General features: G+C 41.4%; 1 protein-coding gene across 3 annotated transcripts in view; it reads right to left on the reverse strand.

The window, feature by feature from the left end:
* Positions 1 to 826: 826 nt before the first annotated feature.
* The window catches only part of FHIP1A (FHF complex subunit HOOK interacting protein 1A), a 99,326-nt gene continuing 77,802 nt past the window's right edge, over positions 827 to 22,350 (reverse strand). For 2 of the 3 annotated variants that reach the window (XM_076336698.1, XM_076336699.1), the window contains 7 exons: positions 20,084 to 20,251; positions 16,267 to 16,346; positions 14,642 to 14,829; positions 13,088 to 14,128; positions 9,297 to 9,475; positions 8,867 to 9,005; positions 827 to 4,787 (listed from right to left, as the gene is read on the reverse strand). In XM_076336698.1, coding sequence (XP_076192813.1) covers positions 4,537 to 4,787; positions 8,867 to 9,005; positions 9,297 to 9,475; positions 13,088 to 14,128; positions 14,642 to 14,829; positions 16,267 to 16,346; positions 20,084 to 20,251 — 2,046 coding nt within the window. In that variant the 3' untranslated portion in view covers positions 827 to 4,536. Of the gene's footprint in view, positions 4,788 to 5,768; positions 6,171 to 8,866; positions 9,006 to 9,296; positions 9,476 to 13,087; positions 14,129 to 14,641; positions 14,830 to 16,266; positions 16,347 to 20,083; positions 20,252 to 22,350 lie in introns of those variants that run through there. The other variant, XM_076336700.1, reaches the window with a different exon arrangement.

Here is a 22,350-nt window from a genome sequence, read left to right on the forward strand (position 1 = left end):
AGGAGTGAACGGACCGCTTCGGCGTTGTGCCCGGGCCAAAGAGCAATTGGAATGGCGCTGGTGGCAGAAACGCTGTTGAGGCTGGCTCTCTAGCCAGTCCTGTTCCCATTCCAAAGCACGGCCCCTGCCGACATCCGAGGTCCACCCCAATCACACCGTGTTTTCTCCCATTCTAGGAAATTTACTGATCTTACTAAAAAGATCAAATCGCATCTGAAAGGCAAATGCACTAAGCGGGTACAGCAGCACGACACCACTGAATTCATCAGACTTTTTACAAAGTGACAAACCCCAGTGAAAGAGGAAATAAGTAATTTATGAACTGGGCGCTCTGAAGGATGTATCTGGGTGTGCCGGTGGGAGGGACAGCCCATGCCCGCTACTGGGAATTTTCTCATCTCCATGGAACACAGCTGAGAACAGAAGCTCTCATTTCTGTTCTTCCAAACCAAGGTCACAAGTTACCAGCACAAAAAAGGCAGCGCATCTTTCACATCCAAAACTGCAACACCAACAACTTCATCTCATTTGAAATCCCATGTTTTTCTTTAGGGCACACATGGAAAAGACCAAATTTAAGAAAAATGCTTAGAATACAATAATAAAAAGGCAGTAAGTAGGGCCAACAACACAGCACTTGAATTGCAACTGACTGTACATGTCCAAGGGTCAGCACGTGCAAAGGGTGATGCTGTTTTGAATGAGAGTTGCCGAGTGCGTTAGCCCAATTAATACAAACCGTGTGTGTGTGTGTGCGCGCGCGCGCTGAGACTAACCCACAGGGCATCCAAAACTGGTCAAAGGTAAAAGAGAATGACTACAACTGTTTTAAGACAAAGTGTTCACTTTATAGGTAGGTTGCAAAAAAATAGCAGGTTGAAATTGCCGGAAAGATTCCTCGCTACAGCAGAACAGCTTATAAACACACTCAAAGGCTACATCGTTGGAAACGTGGCATTCACAGCTTGAAACATCTAGCAGGAGACTGGAAATTAACTTTGGTATCACTTGAGCCACCACCTGCAGGTTTTGGAAGAGATCTGCCAACCCCAAGAGACGTCATTCGTGACTGACGCTGAGACAATGCGCCGAAGAGGGACTGCTCTAGTCACACACACACGTGAGGGTGGGGAAATCCAGACCATAGCGCACTTCCTTACTCTTGGAAAGAGCAGCATAACGCTGTGTCTTCCGGGGGCCTACCGGCTGGACCACAGCTTGGACCCACAGGCATATAGGGTTTTTTGGAAAAGGATGCATCATTGGTGAGAGACGGGATAACACATTACCTAACCGGAGGGAAGAAGCTTATTAAACAAGCGTTTGGCTGAAGAACTTATGCACACAGAGGTGATTAATCTCAAAAGATCAACATTTTCAAGCTAAATCACAGGTTCTGCGTTTTGAAGACAGGAAGATGCAATTCCTGCCAGTATTTTTTTCGCTGGGTGCTGGACATTATGCTGCTATCACAAGTAAGACATAGCTGCAAGTCTGATCGCGCTCAGGAACCAAGTAATACAAAGTTACACGTATGATCTCCACTTTTACAGTCCTGAGCCAGGGTCACTGCACTCGTCCACCTCTTCCTTTTGGGGAGCTGACAGGCAGATTTCCCATTGACAAGGGGACACTGCGCACAAACACAGTTCTGACCTTTCAGCCAGAAGTCTTCCACACGACTCCGGATTTCAAAGGCTGAATTTATCCTCCTGGATGTAGAGCATAAGCTCTGCTACAGCTTATGAGGTAAATCCTCCCCTTCCTCAAATTTACAGATGCTTTTTTGAGCAGTCCACATTTTTAAATCCCCATGTAGCTTAATAGACCTGCTGAGATGAAACTGCCGAGACTTTGTACATTTGTTGAAAACATCAGTTAAAATTAACAGTCTCAAAAGAAATCCCTTCTACCCAGCAAATAAAGATTCTTATTTTAGAATAAAAACAAGGGAAGGGAGTGTTCACATAGTAACCTTACTGCCTTGAGCACTGGTCTGCAGAATTCTTTATTAAAAAAAAAAAAAAAAAAAATTATTTCTCATTCCTTTTTAAAAAGTCCTTCAGAAAAAGGATTGGATTGCTTCTGCAATTTAGTGCTTGTTTCTGAACCACTAAAAGTTAGCTGATCACACTCATTTGGTACTTTTTCCTTTGCTCACGTAAATTTCCTACCGGAAGAGATGAGGAGCAGAGCAAGCACTGACCCTGCATCCACAGTGCTGAAACACTTTCCCCACCCAACACTACTGAACCCCTTCAGGCCAGGCCTGTGAGTACAGCATGAAAGACAGCACTACCGGTCATAGTGGCAGCGGGAACGGGGGAGTGGGGAATGAACCCACTTGTAAAGAGCCCCCCCCTTGTCCTAGGACAAGGTTAAAAAAAAAGGTAAAAAAAAAAAAAAAAAAAATCTTAATTTGCTCATCACCCATTTACAACAACAATGCAGGGGAAAAAAAGAAAAAGAAAGAGCTCTCTTAAACCTGGATAACTAAGATTTAAGAAAAAACCCACAGCCTTAGCTTCAGCTTCCAAGGAAGCTTGTGAGGTGAAACGGGGCCACGTGGAAGGTAATATATCAGTAGGTGATATACAGGATGGCGATGCAATGGTGCCTAAAAAAATAAAAAAGTTAGAAGTGAAAGCAAACCAGAGAGTCAGCTAGGAAGCAACACGACCCCCAGCCATCGTGGAAGTGAAGACTTACAGCAAACAAGTGAAGACGGACCCAGAGAAGTTCTTGAGGTGATTTTGTTAGAGGTACGCTAACAAAACTTTGTGGGATTTTTTTTTTTTCCTTGGAATGGCCTACAGCAGTCTGACACAACGAATGCTTCTCACAGCTTGTAGATTAAAGGTATGATTTTTCAGAAGCATCTAAAGGATTTAGGTGCTTAAATTGCACTGCAGATTCCACAGGAATTTGACCTGTAATGAATTAGACTCTTCTGGAGTGTCCTTGTTCTTTGTTTTTAAAGCGTTCTTTTCCCTTGCAATCTCAGAGAAAGTGTGTTTCAGAAATCAGGATGCGATTAACCGGAGCATCCCACATTACGGAATTACAATGAGCAGGAGAACTAATGTATGCAAATGTTATTTCTGATTTCTGTTTCTTCAGATTTCCTGGAGTCACTGTTAGTTTCTTTCCTGGACAAAGGGGTTTAAGGCTTTCTTGAACTAAGCCCCTCTCTATGTAGCCAACTCGGCACACTGGAAGCACAATTACGCTACTAAGATCAGATGAAATGCAGTGGTGATGCACCAATTCATCATGTTTGGGTTCTTCTAATGAAGCCCATTACTCACAGAAGAGAATTTTCTCAAGCAGTTAGTCACCAGCAGACAGCTTTCCCTGTTACTCCTTCCTTTTCTACAGCTGGTGAATAGCCTGGTCCTCCCCTCACCATCCCAAAAGTGCAATATTAGGAAAAGTCAACACCTAAATTAAAAGTAAACAAACAGTATTTAACTTTCCCTTAACCAAAAAAATTAACAATAAAACAGAACAGCTTTCAGGAGCAAGCCAACCTTTTTCATTTAAAAAAAAATAAAAAAGACAAAAAGAGCCTGCTGTCCTTTTAATACTACTGAAAGATCCTGAATACCTTTCTTTAGCTTATTAAAATAAGCATAAAACCAAACTACATACTAATTACAGCTTGCATAGAAACATTTTGTTTTGTACTTTGTGCAAATCTTACTAAATAAGGCGTGCTTGGGAGCTTAGGTAGCAATGCAGTAGTTATCAAAGAATGCTGAGAAACTGCAAGGAAAATTCCAGGCAGTCTGCAATCCACATCCACTTACACAGTTCATTTGACTTCAAAGACCAACAGCTGATAGCTGCAGATCTGCCTGCAACATAAGGCAATATGGTATGTGTAGGGTCCAGCACCTGCTTTCGGCTAGTCATGGGTTTAATACACATAAGATCACTTGAATTCAAAAAACCTGAGCCGCCGGTTAAAAAGAGGGCTTCAGATGTGGATTGGTAAGAACCCCGTTTCAGGAAAAAGGAAGGGAAGGGGGGAAGAGGACAAAGACATGAAGAAGCACAACCCTTCACATAGAGGGGTTTTGTGCAGATTTTGCGTCTATTTATATACCCTGAACTGTCCCCATGGGGCAATGTTTCCCCAAACAAACTGTCTTCTAACAAGTTATCCAGAAGAGTATTTCTGGAACAGAAAAAGCTAAACCGTTTGCCCCTCTCAGCCAGCCTACAAGTGTCTATTGCAGGAATTCAACAGGAAGCAGTGACACTAGAGAAGGGTGGCTGTGTAAAGAGGAGGAGATGAAGTAGGAAGCTGCAGTAAGAGCAGTATCAGAAATCTCTCAAATAAGTTACGTAGCACAGGGGGAAATTATAAGGCCTAATATAAGGTAACGTGGAATAACATTTTGCCTCCTCCTTCCCCCTCCAAATCAAGTATTTTCAGGAAATACTGAAGTACAACCTTCTTTTACAAGCAGCTTTGCATTAAAAATCTGTTTAAACTCCAAAAGCTTTTTTAAAACACGTTTAAAAACCCCACTAATAATAATCCTCAAAATCCCCCAGTATTTTGTAACATAAAATGGAATGTTCCTGGGCAAGAGCTGCCAGCTCCTTCAGGAACTCCGGGAAAAGGGCAGCTGCGAGTACGGCATTCCTCACGTGCGCGGGAAGGCCAGGATGAGCCAGGCCTTTCTTTCCTTTATGTCCCAGGAAAGGCTGCAGTACAGCCGGGTAAGCTTCAGAGAGGTTCCTTCCTTTCCCTGCGTTGCTGCTGTGCTGGACATTACCTAAAGCCAGGAAGAGAGGAAAGGAGAGTCAAGAAAAAGAAAACAAACAAAAAAAAGACTCAGTGTATTAAGCACACACAGTACTTTTATAGTGTCCAAACCCAGTTTACAAGGACTGTGTTCAGAGCTGTAGCTTGCAGTACCCAGACCGTGCAGGGAGATACTCCACTAATCCAACATTTTAAAGTTCTACGTGGCCTGGTTATATTACATTTTTTATTAGCTATCTTTCCCCAGGTTATATATTATTCGGTTCCAGCTCTGATGAGAGAAATACGTGGGCAGAAGAGGAGTCAAGGGAAAGAGTAACATGGATTTACCTTATGAAATAGCAGATAATATCTACCCATCTAGACCCAGCATGGTTGTCTCAATTTAAATGATACTGTGCTCTAGCCCTCCCCCAGATCAAAATATTGTTTGGACTTCTCTTTCTCTGTCCTCTCCCCATGAATCACCGTGTAAAAGAGTTTGAGGCCGAGCTATCACATCGCCGTGGGAGTTTGAAGCAAGCTAGAAACTAAGGGAAAAAACGTTTGAAAATTTGATTTTTCTACAGCTGTAGCCCCCACTAACTGCACTTACCTTTAACTCCCGGAAAAGCAACTAAACATTAAAAACAGAGCAAATGAAACCCACCGTGTGCTCTGCTACATGATATCTGCTGCCAGAGTTCAGAGGATCAGAGCTCAAGCATCAGAACATATGGAATTACAGTGACAGCAGCACTTAAATTTCAATCAATTGCTCCTTGTTTCAACCTGAAGCAGAACTGCACTTTAATTACATGATAATTAATGTAGTGAAACCGAAAAGGTGACAAAATCTAACACTGATGGAAATAAATACTTTACAAAGAAAAATTAACCTGCAGAACTCACTGCCACAAGATGCCATTGAGGCCAGAAGTGGAGACAGATAAAATCCTGTCTAACTTACAAGGGGATGTTCTCATGAGCTGTATAAGTAATCATTAAAAAAAAAAAGACTGCCATATTAACTCATATACTGCAGATAAGCCAAACGCTACATTGCTGCGTTAAGAAGAGGTTTCCCTTCAAGCGCAGGCAGTTCATGTTAAAACAACTCAGTCTCAGGTTACACCACCCTTTTTCTGAAACCTCTCCAAGTAGCTAACGCGAGGACCCGCAGACGAATGCCTCACCTGATGCAGCAGAGCAATCCCTCTGTTCAACAGCTCTGCACTTTTGTTCCTTTCCTGTAGTTCTCCTAAGGCACTGTGGAATTACTGTACACTTCCAAATACTCGAAAGAAATTTTCATCTTAATCATCTAACAGAGTTGTACTTTTCTTGAGTTTCAAAAAACCTTTCCAGCTCCAGACTTGCCAATCATTCATATTGTTATTCTACAAATTCCTATCTACTAGAGACAGAATACAGGAATTTCAGTTCTGTGGAAAATTCTGACTGTGGGAGAAAAACAACTTAAATTATGAATTACAATGAAAAGATAAAGTTTTGAGCTTCCCTTGAATTTTTTTTTTTTTTAGATTTTCTAACATCAAAATGTCTCATAATTAATATTTTAAGTTTTTTAAATAGTTTAGCCAATATAACCAGAATGCTAGTATACTGTCAAAGCTTTTCCTTTTTTTCTAAACTCTTCCCTTCAAAATGCATCGAAATTGATATATTTCCCTAAAAATCACTCTGATTTAGATTTAACTCCTTATTGGTGAAAAAAAAAAAAGAAAAAAGCACAGAAAGCTGGTCTAGGGACCAGAGATTTTATTTTTTTCTTTGACCAGCATTGTCCACTTGCATTGTCCACTTCTTTCTAGGGTCAGGATGCAAACTGAATCATACAACTGAGAAAATGAGTACTCTGGAGATATTGCTACCCATGCACTGAAAGAAGGGCAGCATTTCATATGGGATCTACATCATGACAGCTCTACATATCTAACCAGAATCCACGCTACTGTGTAAGGAAACCACACGCTACTGCAAGCAGAAAATAACAAATCGTCCATTTCTGCTCGAACACCTTCAGAGACCATCACTGTCAAGAGAAAGGAAATGCTCTGGAATATTTCGGTTTTACATTTGTGTTCCCCACTAAGTCTGGCTTCCGTTTTTCAGATGTGAATTCTGTAGGAGGCCAGTTATGCTCAGACCTGTAGAGAAAACTTTGGGGTTATTCACCACTGCCGTTTGGGGAAAAAACCCTCAGAGAACAGCTAATTTGCATGATGCTCAAAGGTGGCATTCAAGCTAATGCAAAGAAATCCTACGGGAGTTCCTAATTCTTTTTTTTTTTTAATTTACCATTAGTGTAGGAGTTCCTACCTTGCACTTCTTAATCAATATAATGAACTACTGTGGGTTGATGGACTACTGAGCCAAGTTGCCCCAAGAATTACAGTTTGATTACTTGCATCACCAGTCTTGCTGGGAACCAAGTCTGCAGTTATCCAGACATTTATTTACACTCCATCCATTTGTCAAGAGGTGCCTTCTTTGCAGGAGTTGCCACAACACAGAAGAAAAAGTACCAACAGGGTGACTAAGCGGCCTAGTTTCAAATTCCTAAATAATGGCCAGCATGAGTCAACCTGGCAAAATCTGAAGCCCACAGAAAAAAACTGACGTAAAATAGGAAGTATAAATAAATGCCGCTGGGAATACGTCACATAAAAGTTCTTATTGCCAGCACCTGAAAAAAAGGACTCTAAATGTTGCCTCCTAATCTCATCTCCCACATGCTAGCTACAATGCCATCTAATTGTAAGCTTTTCTAATCTATGGCACCAGAATGTAGAGCCTAAAACACTACTGACATACAGGAGAAATACACAGCTCCTTTACAGCAGGCACCTTTCACAGACTAATTCTTTGAGAAGCAGCCTTAGCAAGGTCATAATTTTACAGACTAGATGTACTGCAAACCTTAGAAACACATACCATGCTGACTAGAAACTAGGTAAATTATTATTCAGAGCCTTGAAAATTGAAAACACAATTAAAACGGCACATAAAAAGTCTCGCTTTCCACACCTCTGGAAATCCAAGAAAAGTATCAACATCTTCACAGAAGTATAGTCAGAGCTGGTGATTGTTAATGACTCCCAATGATGAGTAAGCATGCACCTGTAAATGCAGCCTCTTGAATCCGGTTGCTGAGTCAGCTCTTAATCGCTGCGGTCACTGCTCTCACCAAATTTGACACATTCCCATATCGTGGGAAGTTGGCTTTTAGGGGAAACCTGTACCCAACATTGCCTGCTCAGCAGCAAGCTGAGAACAAGCACGTCCTCAGGGCAGGGCCCCAACTCTACCAGTTGCCTGGCTGCATCTGGAAGGTTCTTAGTTAGAACATAAGATTCTTCATTTTGCTGATTTTTACTAGCTTCCGCCACAGCGGTGTAAATACTGGTAACTGTGAAGACGGGTGTAGCGTGCACTGTGCTTGAGAAGCAGCAGATGTTACAGAAGTCCCCTGGAAAGCTGGCTTGTTGGGATGATACCCGTTTAACTCCTCACTGCTCTCGAAGTGTCCTGGCTTTTACACCCACCCCCCCATCCCTTTTTTCTTTTTTTTTTTTTTTTGTTTTTCATTTAAGAAAGCAGATTCAAATTTTTCTGGCTAGTATCTATCCCCTCCAGTCATAGCCCAAAGCATGATACGAAGCCTTATTCAATTGTTGCAGAAACCAATTCATTCTGGACTTCGGTCCTCCCTAACATTTATCAAAAAAGAACCAATGACTAGCTGAAGGTCAGGCTAAAAATAAAATGAAATCATGCACATATGCCATCTCACCTCACGCCTTGAAAGCAAGTTTGTTTACAGCCAAACTGACAGCGAGCCAAGAGCTGATTTTGTTACTCCTTTAAACAGACATTTTCTGTAGCAAATAAAAGCTTGTAAAGAGCAAAGAATATCCACACATCCATATACTGTGGCCTACTGAGCATCATCAGTTTAAAGTCAGAAGGATACATCTGGTTAATGGTATTCACACCACACCTACTTTTAATCATTCTGTAGAAAAGGAGAGAGGTAACTGGTGAGTCATTCCAGCCAGCACTCCTCCAAGTGTGGTTAACACTTACCTTTGGTTAGCAATTCTTCTGCGGCATCAGACATGTCCACACGAAAAAGCAAGTACTGTTGGGCCTCCAGGAGAAGGCCTGGGAAGTCTTTTTCAATGGAAGCAAAATGTTCAATTTTATTTTTCACAGATGCCAGCACCTGCCAAAACAACGGTAACAATTACTTCTTCTTCCCTTGCTCCCAGTGCAGCCACAGACTGAATACTCCGGCTTTCTCTAGCTGCACTAAAACAGAGTTACGACAAAAGTTATGCTCATACAGAATTTCCAGTTCTTTGCACAAATGTATAATTAAAACATTGAAATGATGTGAGAGGCTCTCAGACAGGTGGGAAAGCAACAGGTGGAACTGAAAAGAACTAACGTAAGGTTTAATGAGACACCAAAAATACTGTTCCAATAGGCATGACTAACGCTTATGGTCAAATACCTGATAAAGTGACCGCACGCTAGGCTGAAACACCATGTTGGCGTTGAGCAGAAAGGAGCGAAGAAGAGGCTGGGGATAACTTGCCAGCTGAGTAATAATCCCAATAAGCAGCAAATTTACATGCAGGGAATTCTCCAGCATGTTCTCCAGCTTTGACAACACTACGCTGATGAACGGTCCTGCAAGAAAAGAAGAAGGAACCAATGCTTTTGTTTTCACAGAAGAAAAATCCTAAGATCCAGGAAATAGGCATTTAAAAGGAATTTTGATCATCATAACCAACCAAATTAGACCTCCCACATGCTAGTTAAAGCCAGCAGGGAGAAAAACCAAACTGTATCTGAACAGACAAAATGGACTTAACAGAGGTGTTACAAGCTTTTGTGATTAGAAGTGCTTTCGCTAGCTCGCCAATCAGTTTACATTAATGGCATGTTTAACATGCATAACTATTCTACTTTACATGTGCCAATAAGGATTTAGCCTAGTACGTAATGGTCTACTCTTCTACTCCCCTTGAAGTTAATCGGAATGGTACCACTAGTTTCAATGCAAACAGAATCTGCCCTTTTTACTCTTGTTGTGCCTCATTTCTACGTAAGGACTGGGCAAAGTAAATTATAGCTAGTTTTCTTGTCTTATCAAAAAACTGTGGTGTTCTAAAGAAAATATGAAAATGCTACTCTAAACATAAAAATCAAGACTGTGATAGTTCACATCACAAGAAAAGCCATTTTCAGTACTCCAAACAGTCATACAAAGCAGGGAAGACATTGAAATAGATTTATAAGCAAAACTATTGGTAGACATAGGCTTTATCATATAAATGTCACCAATAAATAATAGCTTTAGTTTGTGTATTCATGCTGCAGGATAGCCACTGAAATACAGAAGCATTTACCATGAAAGTACATAAACCCTTAGTGCTCAAGCTTAAGAAACCCTTGCAAGGCTGAACATGACTTTAACCAAATACTACGTATCGTTAGACAATACAGCTGGTGAGATGCTTGAGGCGGTCTGTACGAGTGACCTAATTACAAATAAAGTCTTAGAAACATCCCTTGTCCCACACCCAGTCCCACCACACTATTCTGGCTGCGTAAAAGCTAGGGAAACCACGCAGAAGAATCCCTGGGTGACACAGTTACAGCACTGCTAACTTTGAATATCCCACCCTCATCCCCGGCACAAGATGCGTGCCACGGGCATTTCTAGGGTCAAGCAGGTGGCCATAATCCAACCCCATTCCAGCTCCCCTCAGCTAGCAAACAGCTGCCGTTCGACCTACCTGGGCATAGTTCAGCCCAGTTTAACATCCCTGCTGTAAACTACGGGAAAGGCTAAAGCAATTCTGGGCCAGCGCAACAGTAAGCATCAAATCGAAGTGCCTACGTTGCCACTTCACCTAACAGAGCTTCACTAAAGGTTGAAGTCTATCATGTTTTATAGCAACCGTGAGCACAAAGCAAGCCCTCCCTCAAGACTCATCTATCATGGCTAATGCCGGCACAGCTCCACTCACAAGAGGGAAGGCAGGAGGGCCAGTGTTGACAAGGCTTTTTGTGGCTGCTACCTTTCAACCACCATGTCAGCCATAGAGTGAAGGTTGGCATCACATCCTGCAGGAATCCCCCCTGCCTGGGTACCCAATGGAGCAGCCCCAAAACCTTTCGTTGATATACAGTTTCTCCTGTCCCAACATAACCTACTGCTTCCCCTCTCATGTTCATGGAGACATTTTCACAGAGCTCCTGAGGACCACAGTGCAGTGGGAGCTCTACTGTATCAAAAGGGATGGCAGGAGAAGGAGTTGAGATGTATCACTCTTTCTCTCCCCTAGGTCAGACTTCAAAGCTGAGTAGAGGTAAAGCTGAAGCTAGATACTTGTAACAAGTGCTGTATGCCACTGCAAGAGAGGTTGCCAAGGCAGATTAAAAAATTTCTCAGTGGTAGAGTGACTTTTTCCCCCAAGAAATTATTGGAATGAGAATCAGAAGAACTAAGCAGAGTTTGCAAGCCTTGTAAGAAACAGGGTAAACAGATGAGAAGTCAAAAAATTATTCCTTTTCTGACTGTGCATCTCTATGTGACCATGAAGTCAAGCACTGACTGGGGGGAGGGGGGGGAGGGCAGGTAGCAGAACGTAAATTCCTGTTCCTGAACACCACATTCTTGCTCAGGGAAAATAGGGATGATAGTGTTTAATGCTTTTAAATTGGACATAGACACCAATAGGACATTTTCTTCATAGATCCATAGGCCTGAAGAGAGCATCTTTGCACTGCTGACACTTACTGGTTGTGGGAACCTCTGTCTGGTCATTTGATTCTGCAGAGAGAAGCCCCATTCCATGACAGCATCCCAAAACAGTGAAAGCAATCAAAAAATCCTTATCACACATACCTACAAACATAATATAGCATTCCAAATTAAATATATTATTATATTTGAAAGACACTGCAATCTCAACATGTCTGAGGTATTGTTATGAGCACCTCCTTACTTGCAATCACTAAGATCTCCATTAAAGCAAGGTAAACAGCCTAAGAGTAAAACATGTTGCTGGAGCCAACAACAAGGCTTTTTGTGGTGGTTTGGTTTTTTTTTCTTTGTTTTGCTCGGTTGTGGGTTTTTCGTGGGGTTGGGTGTGTGTGTGTGCATGTTTGGTTTTGGTGTGGGTTTTTTGGAAAGGAACAAATGGAGGGAGGGACTAGATGAAGAATGAGAGACAGGGACAACATTTTTAAGCTACATTTGACAGCAGATAATGGGAAACAGAAAGGTTTGAATGTGATTAGCTTCTGGTACAAGGAAATTGCCACCACAGCAAAAATAGCAAATTGATTGAAAAACAGGCTGAATTTTTCAATTAAGAAACAGTACCAGGCATGCTGGCCACAGCTGACCAGAAAGGGCTGCATTTCAATGGACATGAATGTTTTCCTCCTCCTTTCAAATGAACGCAAAGCCATCTTACAGGGGTTTTGTTTTGGATGAGGAAACCTAGATACATTATTATTTTTTTATTTTTTGCATTGCTGTGGTATCTAGGAGACCTAATTAAAGATCGGGAGACGACAGTGCAAGGAGCTGTACAAACTCAGATGAAAAGTCCACTCTAACCTCCGGTAGCACTGTCATTCCTGAATGGCCTGGGCAGTCTGCGAAGACCAAGCTTAAATTGCTGCCTGGCACAAGACAGAAAAGCATACCAACAGCCAGGGCAGACCTGACACTGGAGGAATGGATGCCGGGGAGAGCATGGAGACAGGCACGTACAGACATGGCACCAGTGCTGCCACCTCGTGCTAAAATGTGAAATAGCAGAGAGGAAAAAAATGGCAATGTGATACCACATCCATAGCATCAGAGATGAAAGCCACCAGAAAAACAAATTATTTACCTGGGCTCTGCATATTACAACAGTTACTCCAATCCCCTTTCAACTGCAAAAGCTTTCTCTAGGTTGATGGAGTTCTCACATGGAAACAACATAACCCCTGCTCAAGTTTTTAAACAATTAAAAAAAAAAAGCTGCCCAAAAAACCCCTGAGCAAGCACCATTTGCTGTCACCAGCAGTCACACTGACTGCTCTGCTCTACTTTCACGTTGGATCTCTCACTCTCCTTGGACCGGTCTCAGCTATTTGGGCTATACCCTCTTTAGTGCCAGGACTGTTCTTGCTCTATGCTTGTGCTGTGTGTCGCACAGTGTGATCTCATTTGGCCACCTTTAATCACCATGCCATCCTGCATTTGTTATGTATGTAATTAACAGGACATTCCACCTGTAAATGGAGCACTCTGGCTCCTCGCAGCATGCTTGGGAGAGAAATCCTCCTTTGGTCCAAAGGGAGATGACATGCTCTCCACAGAAGGGGTGTCTGCTGAGAAATTCTCAAAGTCCTCCTCCTCTTCTGCAGGAGAGACAGGGTCAGGAGTATCCAACTTCTGCTCCTCCAAGCTTGTACTGTTTGGATCCAGTTCCTTAATAATTTTGTCATACTGTGCAATGAAATCCTCACCATCTGTGCTCAGCAGTCTTACACTTAAGTTACGATCTGCCTCCTGAGGAGAAAGCTTCAACTCTAAGTCTGGCTGTGGATCAATCTCAATCATTTTCTGGTTTATTTGTTCTTTCATTACACTTTGAGTCAAGCTGGAATTTCTCTTACTGTGCTCATCCAAGTCCATTTCCAGCTGGCTCTTTGCAAGAGGCCCATTGACTACAGTCTGGCTTTGGACCTCATGTTCTCTGGCTACATTTAAAGTTTTCTCCTTGGAGTTGTCATCTTCTTGAGTATCCTTCTGGGCACATAACCTGTAAACCATAACATCATCCTGAAAGTCTGATTCCTCTATGTAAGATCCTTTGATGAGCATGATGGCATTTTTTTTCATTTCTTGAATGTGTTTTGGCGGCTCTGCAGGTGGCTGCATCTCTGTGCTTCCCAGTTCATCATACGGTTGCGGTGAGCTCACATTCGAACCAGGAGAAATCCCTGTGTCATAGCTATCATCCCATTCTAGCTCCAACTGCATCTTCTCACCGAATGGAGTTACTTGAGAGGAGCTACACATGCTAGGTGTCCTTTGCTGGAGCCGAAACATGGGGTGTTCCACATCTGTACTGTTCTCCTCAGCAAGCGTTTGGATAAAGGTGTCTGGATCAGGGTTTACTCCATCATACAAGGCAGACCAAACCTTACAATCTTTCAGACACTGGAGGATGGCTTCTTGAGCTTCCCCCAAGTACTGCAAGTAGCTGATGTCCACAGCTCTTCCATATTCCACAATGCAAGCAGATTCAGAACAGCGTCTACCAGAATCTGAAAGTAAAGAAGATTACTCATACCGTAACATAATAAAACAACCCAAAAGTTGTTTGGCAAGGCAGCCACTAAGACATGGCAGGTAGAGTCTTTAGTCCCAACCATCCAATAAGGCAGGAAGATCAAAGCACAAAGATTAAGAGATTTGCTCATAAACATACATGACTTGCTCCTAGTGCCAAGACAGAGCTGTAACTCAAGATTTCCGAGAGACCAGCCTGCATTCAAACCTCAAAACAACAGCGACCACTCCGAAGCAGCAAGAGTTGCAGTCATGTATTACATACATTACTTTCACGAATGCATATTCCAGTCAGATAGCTGTTAAAATAAGGTTTCAATAGACCTGGACACATGGAAGGAATTAAATAAGCTTTCCAGTCCAGGCTTGCCCAGTTTATTTTTGCCTACCACATTTCCTCCTCCTCCCATCCTTCCCAACCTCCTCCCATGAGCTGCTACCAAATCAAACTCAGTTCACGATCTGGTCTTCCCCTGAGCACCAATTACCTTTAGTTTGTGCTGCTTTTGTCCATAGAATATAATCTTTTCCTTGGCTTTCAAGTGCCAAGGTGATCCCAGTGGAGCAGCAGATTGGTGTCAGGGCAAGCAGTTTTGAAGCAGATACAGAGTAACAGTCTCTCTCTTTCACAGCCCACCTCTGGCTCAACATCATGTGGTTACATGGGATCAGATACCTGAAACAGCAGCGTCTAGCATTACTTCATCATCCTTTCATGTTAGAGAAAGCAACAACATACAAAATTCCCTTCCCACCTTCCTGCCCTCTCCAAATTAAAATAAACAGTAATAATAATCTTGACAGTGATCCATATTCTAAACCTCTCAAGAGCATGAAACCCTGACTCTTGATATTGTGAAGCTACAGTTTGATGAGGAACTGTCAAGACAAGTAGAGATAGGAGATCAGTTGCATCAGAACGGGGAAGTGAACGATCCTTTGCAGGTCAGAGCAAACTTGCTGTAAGAAGGGATGGAGGAAGCGTGAGATGGGCAGATGCCAAAGGCCGGCAGGGTGGTTTGGTCCCACTATGACTGAGTTCTGTCTCAGAATCCTTAATTTATTTGTTTTCCTGGGAAATCCAGAGAGAGACAGTTTACATGTACCAGGCAAGCAGACAGCAAAAAGGAGGGAAGGGTCATCAAGGTGTTTTACTGCACCAGATCAAGACTGAGCTCTCAGGCAGAGGAAGGAATAAGCTACGGGGAGTACAAGGAATAGAGGAAGCACAGCCTTCTTTAGAACACTTTATTAAAAGCCTCAGTGTTAACTGGACTGATGTTTTGCCATTTAAAATGCAAACAAATTCTAAAGGATTCCCTAAATAAACAAAAAGAAGATTAAATACAGCAGTCTACCGCTGTTAGAGTGGCAACACACTTGAGTTCACAGAGGTCCTAACAGCATTCCCAGACACAACACTCAGGGCTATAGCGAATTTCACCTTAATGCCTGTGGGTGGAGGGACAGACAGTATCTGAAATGTTCATGTGATCTACGGTGCTAAAAGCCCAATTTAGTTACACCAATATTTCCAAATAAATAATCAATTCTCATCTAATACACACACCGAAATTGAAAGTGAGTATTCTGAAGCAATGCATAGAACCACCGGTTAAAAGCAAAAATAATCAATGCATTTAGTACACTATGTAACAATCTACCTCAACAGTTCAGGAACCTGCAGTATTCTCGGTGAGAGAGGAATCAAAAAGGTGGAAAACAACAAGAAAGAAGGTGGAAGCTGCGAACAAGTATATAGCTCTGTATCACAGTGTATAATACACTAGAGAAAACATGCAGGAGAGAAGAATTATACATTTAGAAGCAGGGAATAAGCAGTTTGGAGGTGATAAATATATTCTTAGCTTCTCTTCTCTCACTTTTATAGAAATAAATCACAAGAAAAATCTCTCGCTCCTGAAGATCACAGGATGTAAATCACACTTCTTCAGGTCTGGTAGACTTCTGTCAGGATCATAAATATTCTTATCTCTGCAGTTGCTTTGATTTCTGCTCTCTTGGAGAACTCTCATCCAGCTCTGCATCCATATGCAGAGACTGTATGTCCCAGAATTAGGATGAAGAGTGGAAAAAGGAGTTTGGGCTTTACCTTAAAACTAGCTGTAACATCACATCTTCACAATGCAAGCCAATGAGCGTTCTGAACAATGCCAAGGAGACCACACAGAGCTGGAAAATGACAAATGTTGTCAGTTTTTCATCTGGAAATTGTACCTTTCCAATCTTCCCTGCATACTACATTACAAAATGGCTCTGCCAGAACATCATGCTTTGTAAGACACTGTTAGTATGATATTTCATTTTGTCAGCACCCCTATGGGATTTCTTTTAAAGTTGTCTAGAGCTATACACATAACATTTTACATTTTAACAAAATACAATCCAGAATTTTCCTTCAAATAAGCTACTAAAAAAAAGCAGTAATTTACCAGTCTTTAATATTATTCAAATTTATTAATTTAACTCAGCATGAAGTGAACCCTGTAACTTCCAAGATAGTGTGTTAGTTTTTACCTCTGACATAGAATTTGAACTAAGTAAAGATCTTTTCTGAAAGAAAAGTTATAAACCACCTCAAGTTTCTGTTGTTTTAAGTATAAGGAATGGTTAGTGTTCTACACATTAAGAAGCTGAATGCTTCTATACATATAGCTTAATGTACTGACATAGACCAGGACTAAACAAGTCAGTTTTATCAGAATCTACTCCATATGGAGTCTTCACAATCCCTCCACTACAGGTCACTTGAACGGCTGGGAACCATAGCAAGGCATGAAGATCCTTTCGGTGAGACCAGGAGAAAGGAAAGAAAAATGGGATTCCTCATTGGAACTGCATGCTTGCCTTTTTGGCAAAGGTCTGATCAAATATACCCATAACTAGGTATTTCAGTAGTCACACTCAGCAGAGAAAAAAATTATACCCATTCTGTGATAGGCATCCCACTTTCACACTGGCTTTAGACTTATGACACTTATGACTAGAAACATGGACTTCTGCAGGCTTTTTTGGTCACTAATTAGACATACAATGCTTTCAAAGCTATCGTACAGTACATTTCTACCTGCCAGATGCTTGCTAGACCGCATAGTTATGTCCAACATGGTAGAAGCATGAGCTGTAAGCTTTCACTGGTTTTCACGGACCACAGCACCATCATCTCCCTGCCTCTTAAAGCATATTTCCTTGGGCACATTCTCCTGCATTGCTCTCTCCTAGAAACAGTATCTCACAGCTGGCTTAGACTCCAGGACCAGGATGACTCCTGTGAGAATTATTTAGCATAAGTTGACCCTTTGTTAGAGTTTCAAGTTGGTGTTTAAATCTTGCCTCTCCCTATATTAATTATGTAAATTCAAATAATTAATATATTAAATTAATTGCACTTTTCAGTAGCTAACAAAAGAAACAGATCAGGACAAAATAAGAAAGAAGCTACAGATATTTCTCTACCTCATTTTTTCAGTCACTGAACATCCTTTGTAATTCATTCAGGATTAAATCCAGCACCCTTCCTGGGCATGGCTTCTCCTCCACACTATGGAATTTCCTCCTCTTTGCAGTCACTTCCCTTACTCCCACTGTTAAAATGCTCTATTCCAGCTCTGCAGCAGCATATTGCTATGTTCCTCTCGCCAGCCCATGCTTTCTCAAGAATGTCAACTTAAAGACTCTTTGTTTCACCCTTTCCAGTTCCCTCTTTCAGACGAGTGACTCAGCTCCCCTACAATATGATTGACTGCCCATGGTGACCAAGACCAGATGAACGCGTATATTTCTTGAAAAATATATATACATATATGTATTTTCCCTTACGTGGTAGCTATATCTGGGGAACAGTTAAACAGCAAAGTTTAAGAGAACCTCACTTGATAGCCTCTGAAAAGCAAAAGTTTCTTTGATTGCCTTCCCTAGTTTGGTCATTGAACTAGAACCCAGAGAAGAACAAGAGAAAGGGAAAAAGCAGAGAGAAGAGCACCGGGGAACACTCATGAGCTGGCTTGCAGTGAAGCAAAGTGGAGCTCAAACTTGTTGCCCTGCCACCACTGGCCACTGCTTGTGCTAGGAGCCAACAGGAAGGTGCTAGTTAGTCCAAGACCTCACGTCTACAGAAATAGATGGAGAAAGTAAAAGGGCAAGAGAAGAAGAAATAACCAGAACTGGAGTTCTTAATAGGAATAGGAATTGAAGAGCTTCACAACAAGCTTTTGGAAGAAGCCAGAGCCTTGCATGAAAGGTGTGTTTTAGCCAGGGGACAGAGGGAAATTCTTATTTCCTCTGTGAAATTTACTGAGAGCCAAGTCTAACTTTTCTTCATACTGTGAAAGTTCAAAAAAAACTGCTACTGCCTTAAATTTTCCTGTATTTAGAAAATTTCAGTTTATAGGGAAATATTTCTCATTTGTCTTTGCAACCATATTGCAAATCAGGAATCATCTGAATAAGTAAAGCTAGTCTATTTTTGTATTTTGTGAAAAGAAAAGATTTAATATATGCTCAGGAGACAAAAAGGATAGTATTTTTACAAGTCCCTTTGGCCACCTGTCTGTACATAAGTTTAACCCTGTGAATTATTAACAAGTATTTTCATCAATAATAACGTATGCAGCTTTTGTGCTACGGAAACACAGAAGGCTGCAGTTCTGGTTTTTGCACTCAGCCAAGCTATACTGCAGAAAACTCATTTAGCATCACAGAACCATTTTGGCTGAGATCCTGAGTTGCTCAGGGCTGCAGAATTCTTTACAATTCCCATCTCGTTTGCCTATGGAACAGTAATTAATGATTAGCAGAGACAACAGCATTTGCATTTTTGTTGACAGAAGCTGTTTCAGTTTTCAGAGTGAATCCATCTTAGAGATGCAGTAACAGCAGCATATATCCGTATTTGCACGCACTCACATTTCAAAACAAGTTTCGGATGAAGCTACTGTCCCTAATACACAAATTTAATGCACATGCTGGTGTTCTGACTTCTCTTGTACCTGCACTAAAACAATATTCTTTATTTCATCCATGAAGCTGTGCATCACACATGATTCAGCCAAGACTGCCAGCCAAGCAAGGCTCAGAAGGGTAGTCCAGTGCAACAAGTAGTCATTTTCTCTGCCAGAAGATCCAACTGTTAGCAAAGGTAAGTCTACTATCTCTGTCAGCTAGCTCCCCAGCCACTGTGGTGCATTGTGCCTAGGCTGAGAAGGGGCTCACTGCAAATTTGAGATAAACCTTAATACACAGGGGAGTGAAGGCAAAGAAGAAGAAGCAGCAGTCTGATCACTTGAGCAAGAAAGCACCTTCTTTTAATCAAAGAAGAAAGCAGGCAACATCACAGTTAAGCAAACATGCTACAACAATACAGATTTGATTCCTGAGAAATATGTTGGCAATAGTGCAGTTCACAACTTGGATCAATTTGGAGACATCCTTATAGGGCTCCCATCATCTCCCACAAGGACTATTTGAAAATGCTTGTTGCTTGGCAAAACTCCAAAGATCAAAAATGCTCCTCACCATAAGTATATTTATAAGTCCCAGGGTAAGTTATCTATGGCAGCACTAATTCAGCAGTATCCAGAATAAAAATGCTTCCAAATTTACCTTCTAACAGAATCCAGACTTCCAGAAGCCCTCATCTCCCTCTATCCCATTTCCTGCATGTGTGAAACCACCTCACACATTTATCAGCTTAGTATAGTGGTAGCTAAATGCCATCACGCCATCACACCCCCACACCCCGCCCCCCCCCCAAAAAAAAAAAAAATTGAGGGGATGGAGAACTCACACATTTGGGTGGGGGGAGAAAATTCCTAGTTAAACAGATACCCACTGAATATATGGAATCTCTCATTTAAATATGTAACCTACATCCATGCTGAGTACCTGAACTTCCTTCCTGCTTGTCTTACCCGGAATGGTGTGTTGATTCGGCTAGTAAGTGTATCAAGGATATGCACATTCTCATGTCGGTGCAGCAAAATAAAACGGAGGAAAATCTTGAGGAGGGCTGGCTCTGAAACACTACGCAAAAAGAGATCCAGGTATGCAGTAGTAGTCATCACTTCTTCCACAGTCACCTACAAGCAAAAATAGTGTAAATGCAAACATACTGCACACACAAAATATCCATCCATCCTCTGCAACTGTATACCTGGCAAACAGTCTAAGCTCTCCACGCATAACACCGCCACAAAAACATTGAGGTCTTTGCTTTCAAACTTGCAAAGAGCATGCTTCTGAATGACTCACGAGCATTTTGAATCTATTTCTAACCCGTCTTGCTTCCCCAGAAAAAAAAACCCTCCCCCAAACTGACACCCCAAATCTCACACATACTGAAGTACAAAGAGCCAAATCATGCTAGAAGCTCCCCACCACCTTTCTGCCTGTGTCAGCTCTTTTGCATCACACTTCTGTCATCCTTCAGAAGCATTTTCAGATGTTGTGGATACCTGCGTTGACCACTTTATTAAAAATAAATGACAGAGCACAATCAAAGCACAGTACAAACTAGGTTTGGTTCTAGAGCTTTAAAGAAAAAATCCCCATAGCTATCCAGAATTTTGCCACAATTTTCCTTCTTTTTATTTTCCCACAGCACAATTCCTCATCTCACTGAATTTTTAAAAGGAATATGTATATACATACATACACACACAAACCAAAACCCCAAATCTTCACTATTGACTATTTGTATGTCAAAATACAATTCAAATATCCATGTGACATTTGCATACCATAACCCACACTGCTCTGCTTATGGCAATCCTTTGGAGCTTATTTATTCACAGTATGCACTGGCAAAGCACAGAAAATTCCAAAGGCCACCTCTGCACCATGCACTGCTGTTGCAAAGTCAGCTTTTTCAAAATAGTTACCCAGGAACCTAATAAGCTTAAGTGCACAAAGATAAACCCTTAAATACAAGAATCTGCCTGTATGAAAGGAAGTATTAAACATCTTTTGTTTACCAAACTTAGCTGGATAAATGAAAAGACTGATTTTATTAAAAAAAAGAATCAGAGCTGTCACTTAAGAGCTAAGAGGATTTAGAAAATACTCAGAAGGGCAGCGTTTACGTAACATGCTGTAAATATTAAAATCCCTGTTCCATTATGCTGCATGTTAGCCACGTACACAGTAAGGTCATGCTGCAAATGTTCTCTTTAAAGCATTTAAGATCACAAGCTGCTTCTGGCTGGTTACACAGAACATAGGAATGCTGTATGCAGCCTGCAGACCTTATGGAGAGGGGGCACCAATGAGGAGAGCAGAGAGAAGCTCTGAAGTTAAGGTCATTGATTCACTCTCATTCTGAGGCTTTATTCTAATACTCAGCTACACCATCCTTAGTACAGTGGGCTACTAGCTCATTTTGGCATTAGAAACAAAGCACCAGTGAAGTAGCAACAGTCAAATTTTTCACCAGGATGGGAAATAAGTTCACCTTCTTAGTTTATTGCAGTAAGGTTGGTCAAAATCAGCATTAAAATATAACAGTGAATGGAAAGGAATGAGGCACACTTTCACAGGATCTGCGAACTTTGTAAGGCTAAGTAAGCAATAGCTAGACGTATTTTCTAGATCTGTAGTTGTATGTTCAGTGCTACCAAAACCAGAAATGAGAATATAGTTCTTTCACAAAATAATATCTATTAACATATACTCCAACTCAGAATACAGTTTATTAATTCATTTCTCCTCCTTCCCCCACAAGCATCAATTTAAAAAAAAAAAAAAAAGTTACTATATTAAGCACCCCCAAAGTTACAAATTGCCAGAATTAGCACTGTGGCTACAGCCCTAACTCAACTTCTGTATTACTATAAACGTGATAAAACAAACGTTCTTATGCACATACGCACACTTTTCTGTAGGACTACTGCCACATTTCAACCACCAAAAAGCCTGCTCAGGAAATGAGCCAGGGTTGTGCAACAAAGAAAATTGTTTCTGGTTGGAGCCGAGATTTTTTTTTTTTTTTTTTTTTTTTTGCAATAGCCAAAAGGTGTTGGGACTTGTGGGGTAAAAAAGAATGGCTTTCTGATGAAAGCTGTTGACTGTTGCCCTGAGAACTGGCTTTTTTGTTTTGTTTTTTTATAGCAGCAAACTGTAAAAAGCAAAGCCCAAGAAATCCATCATGTGACATCATTATGATAGCATACAGTTCATCAAA

Source organism: Aptenodytes patagonicus, chromosome 4, assembly GCF_965638725.1.
Source record: "Aptenodytes patagonicus chromosome 4, bAptPat1.pri.cur, whole genome shotgun sequence".
Lineage (NCBI taxonomy): Eukaryota > Metazoa > Chordata > Aves > Sphenisciformes > Spheniscidae > Aptenodytes > Aptenodytes patagonicus.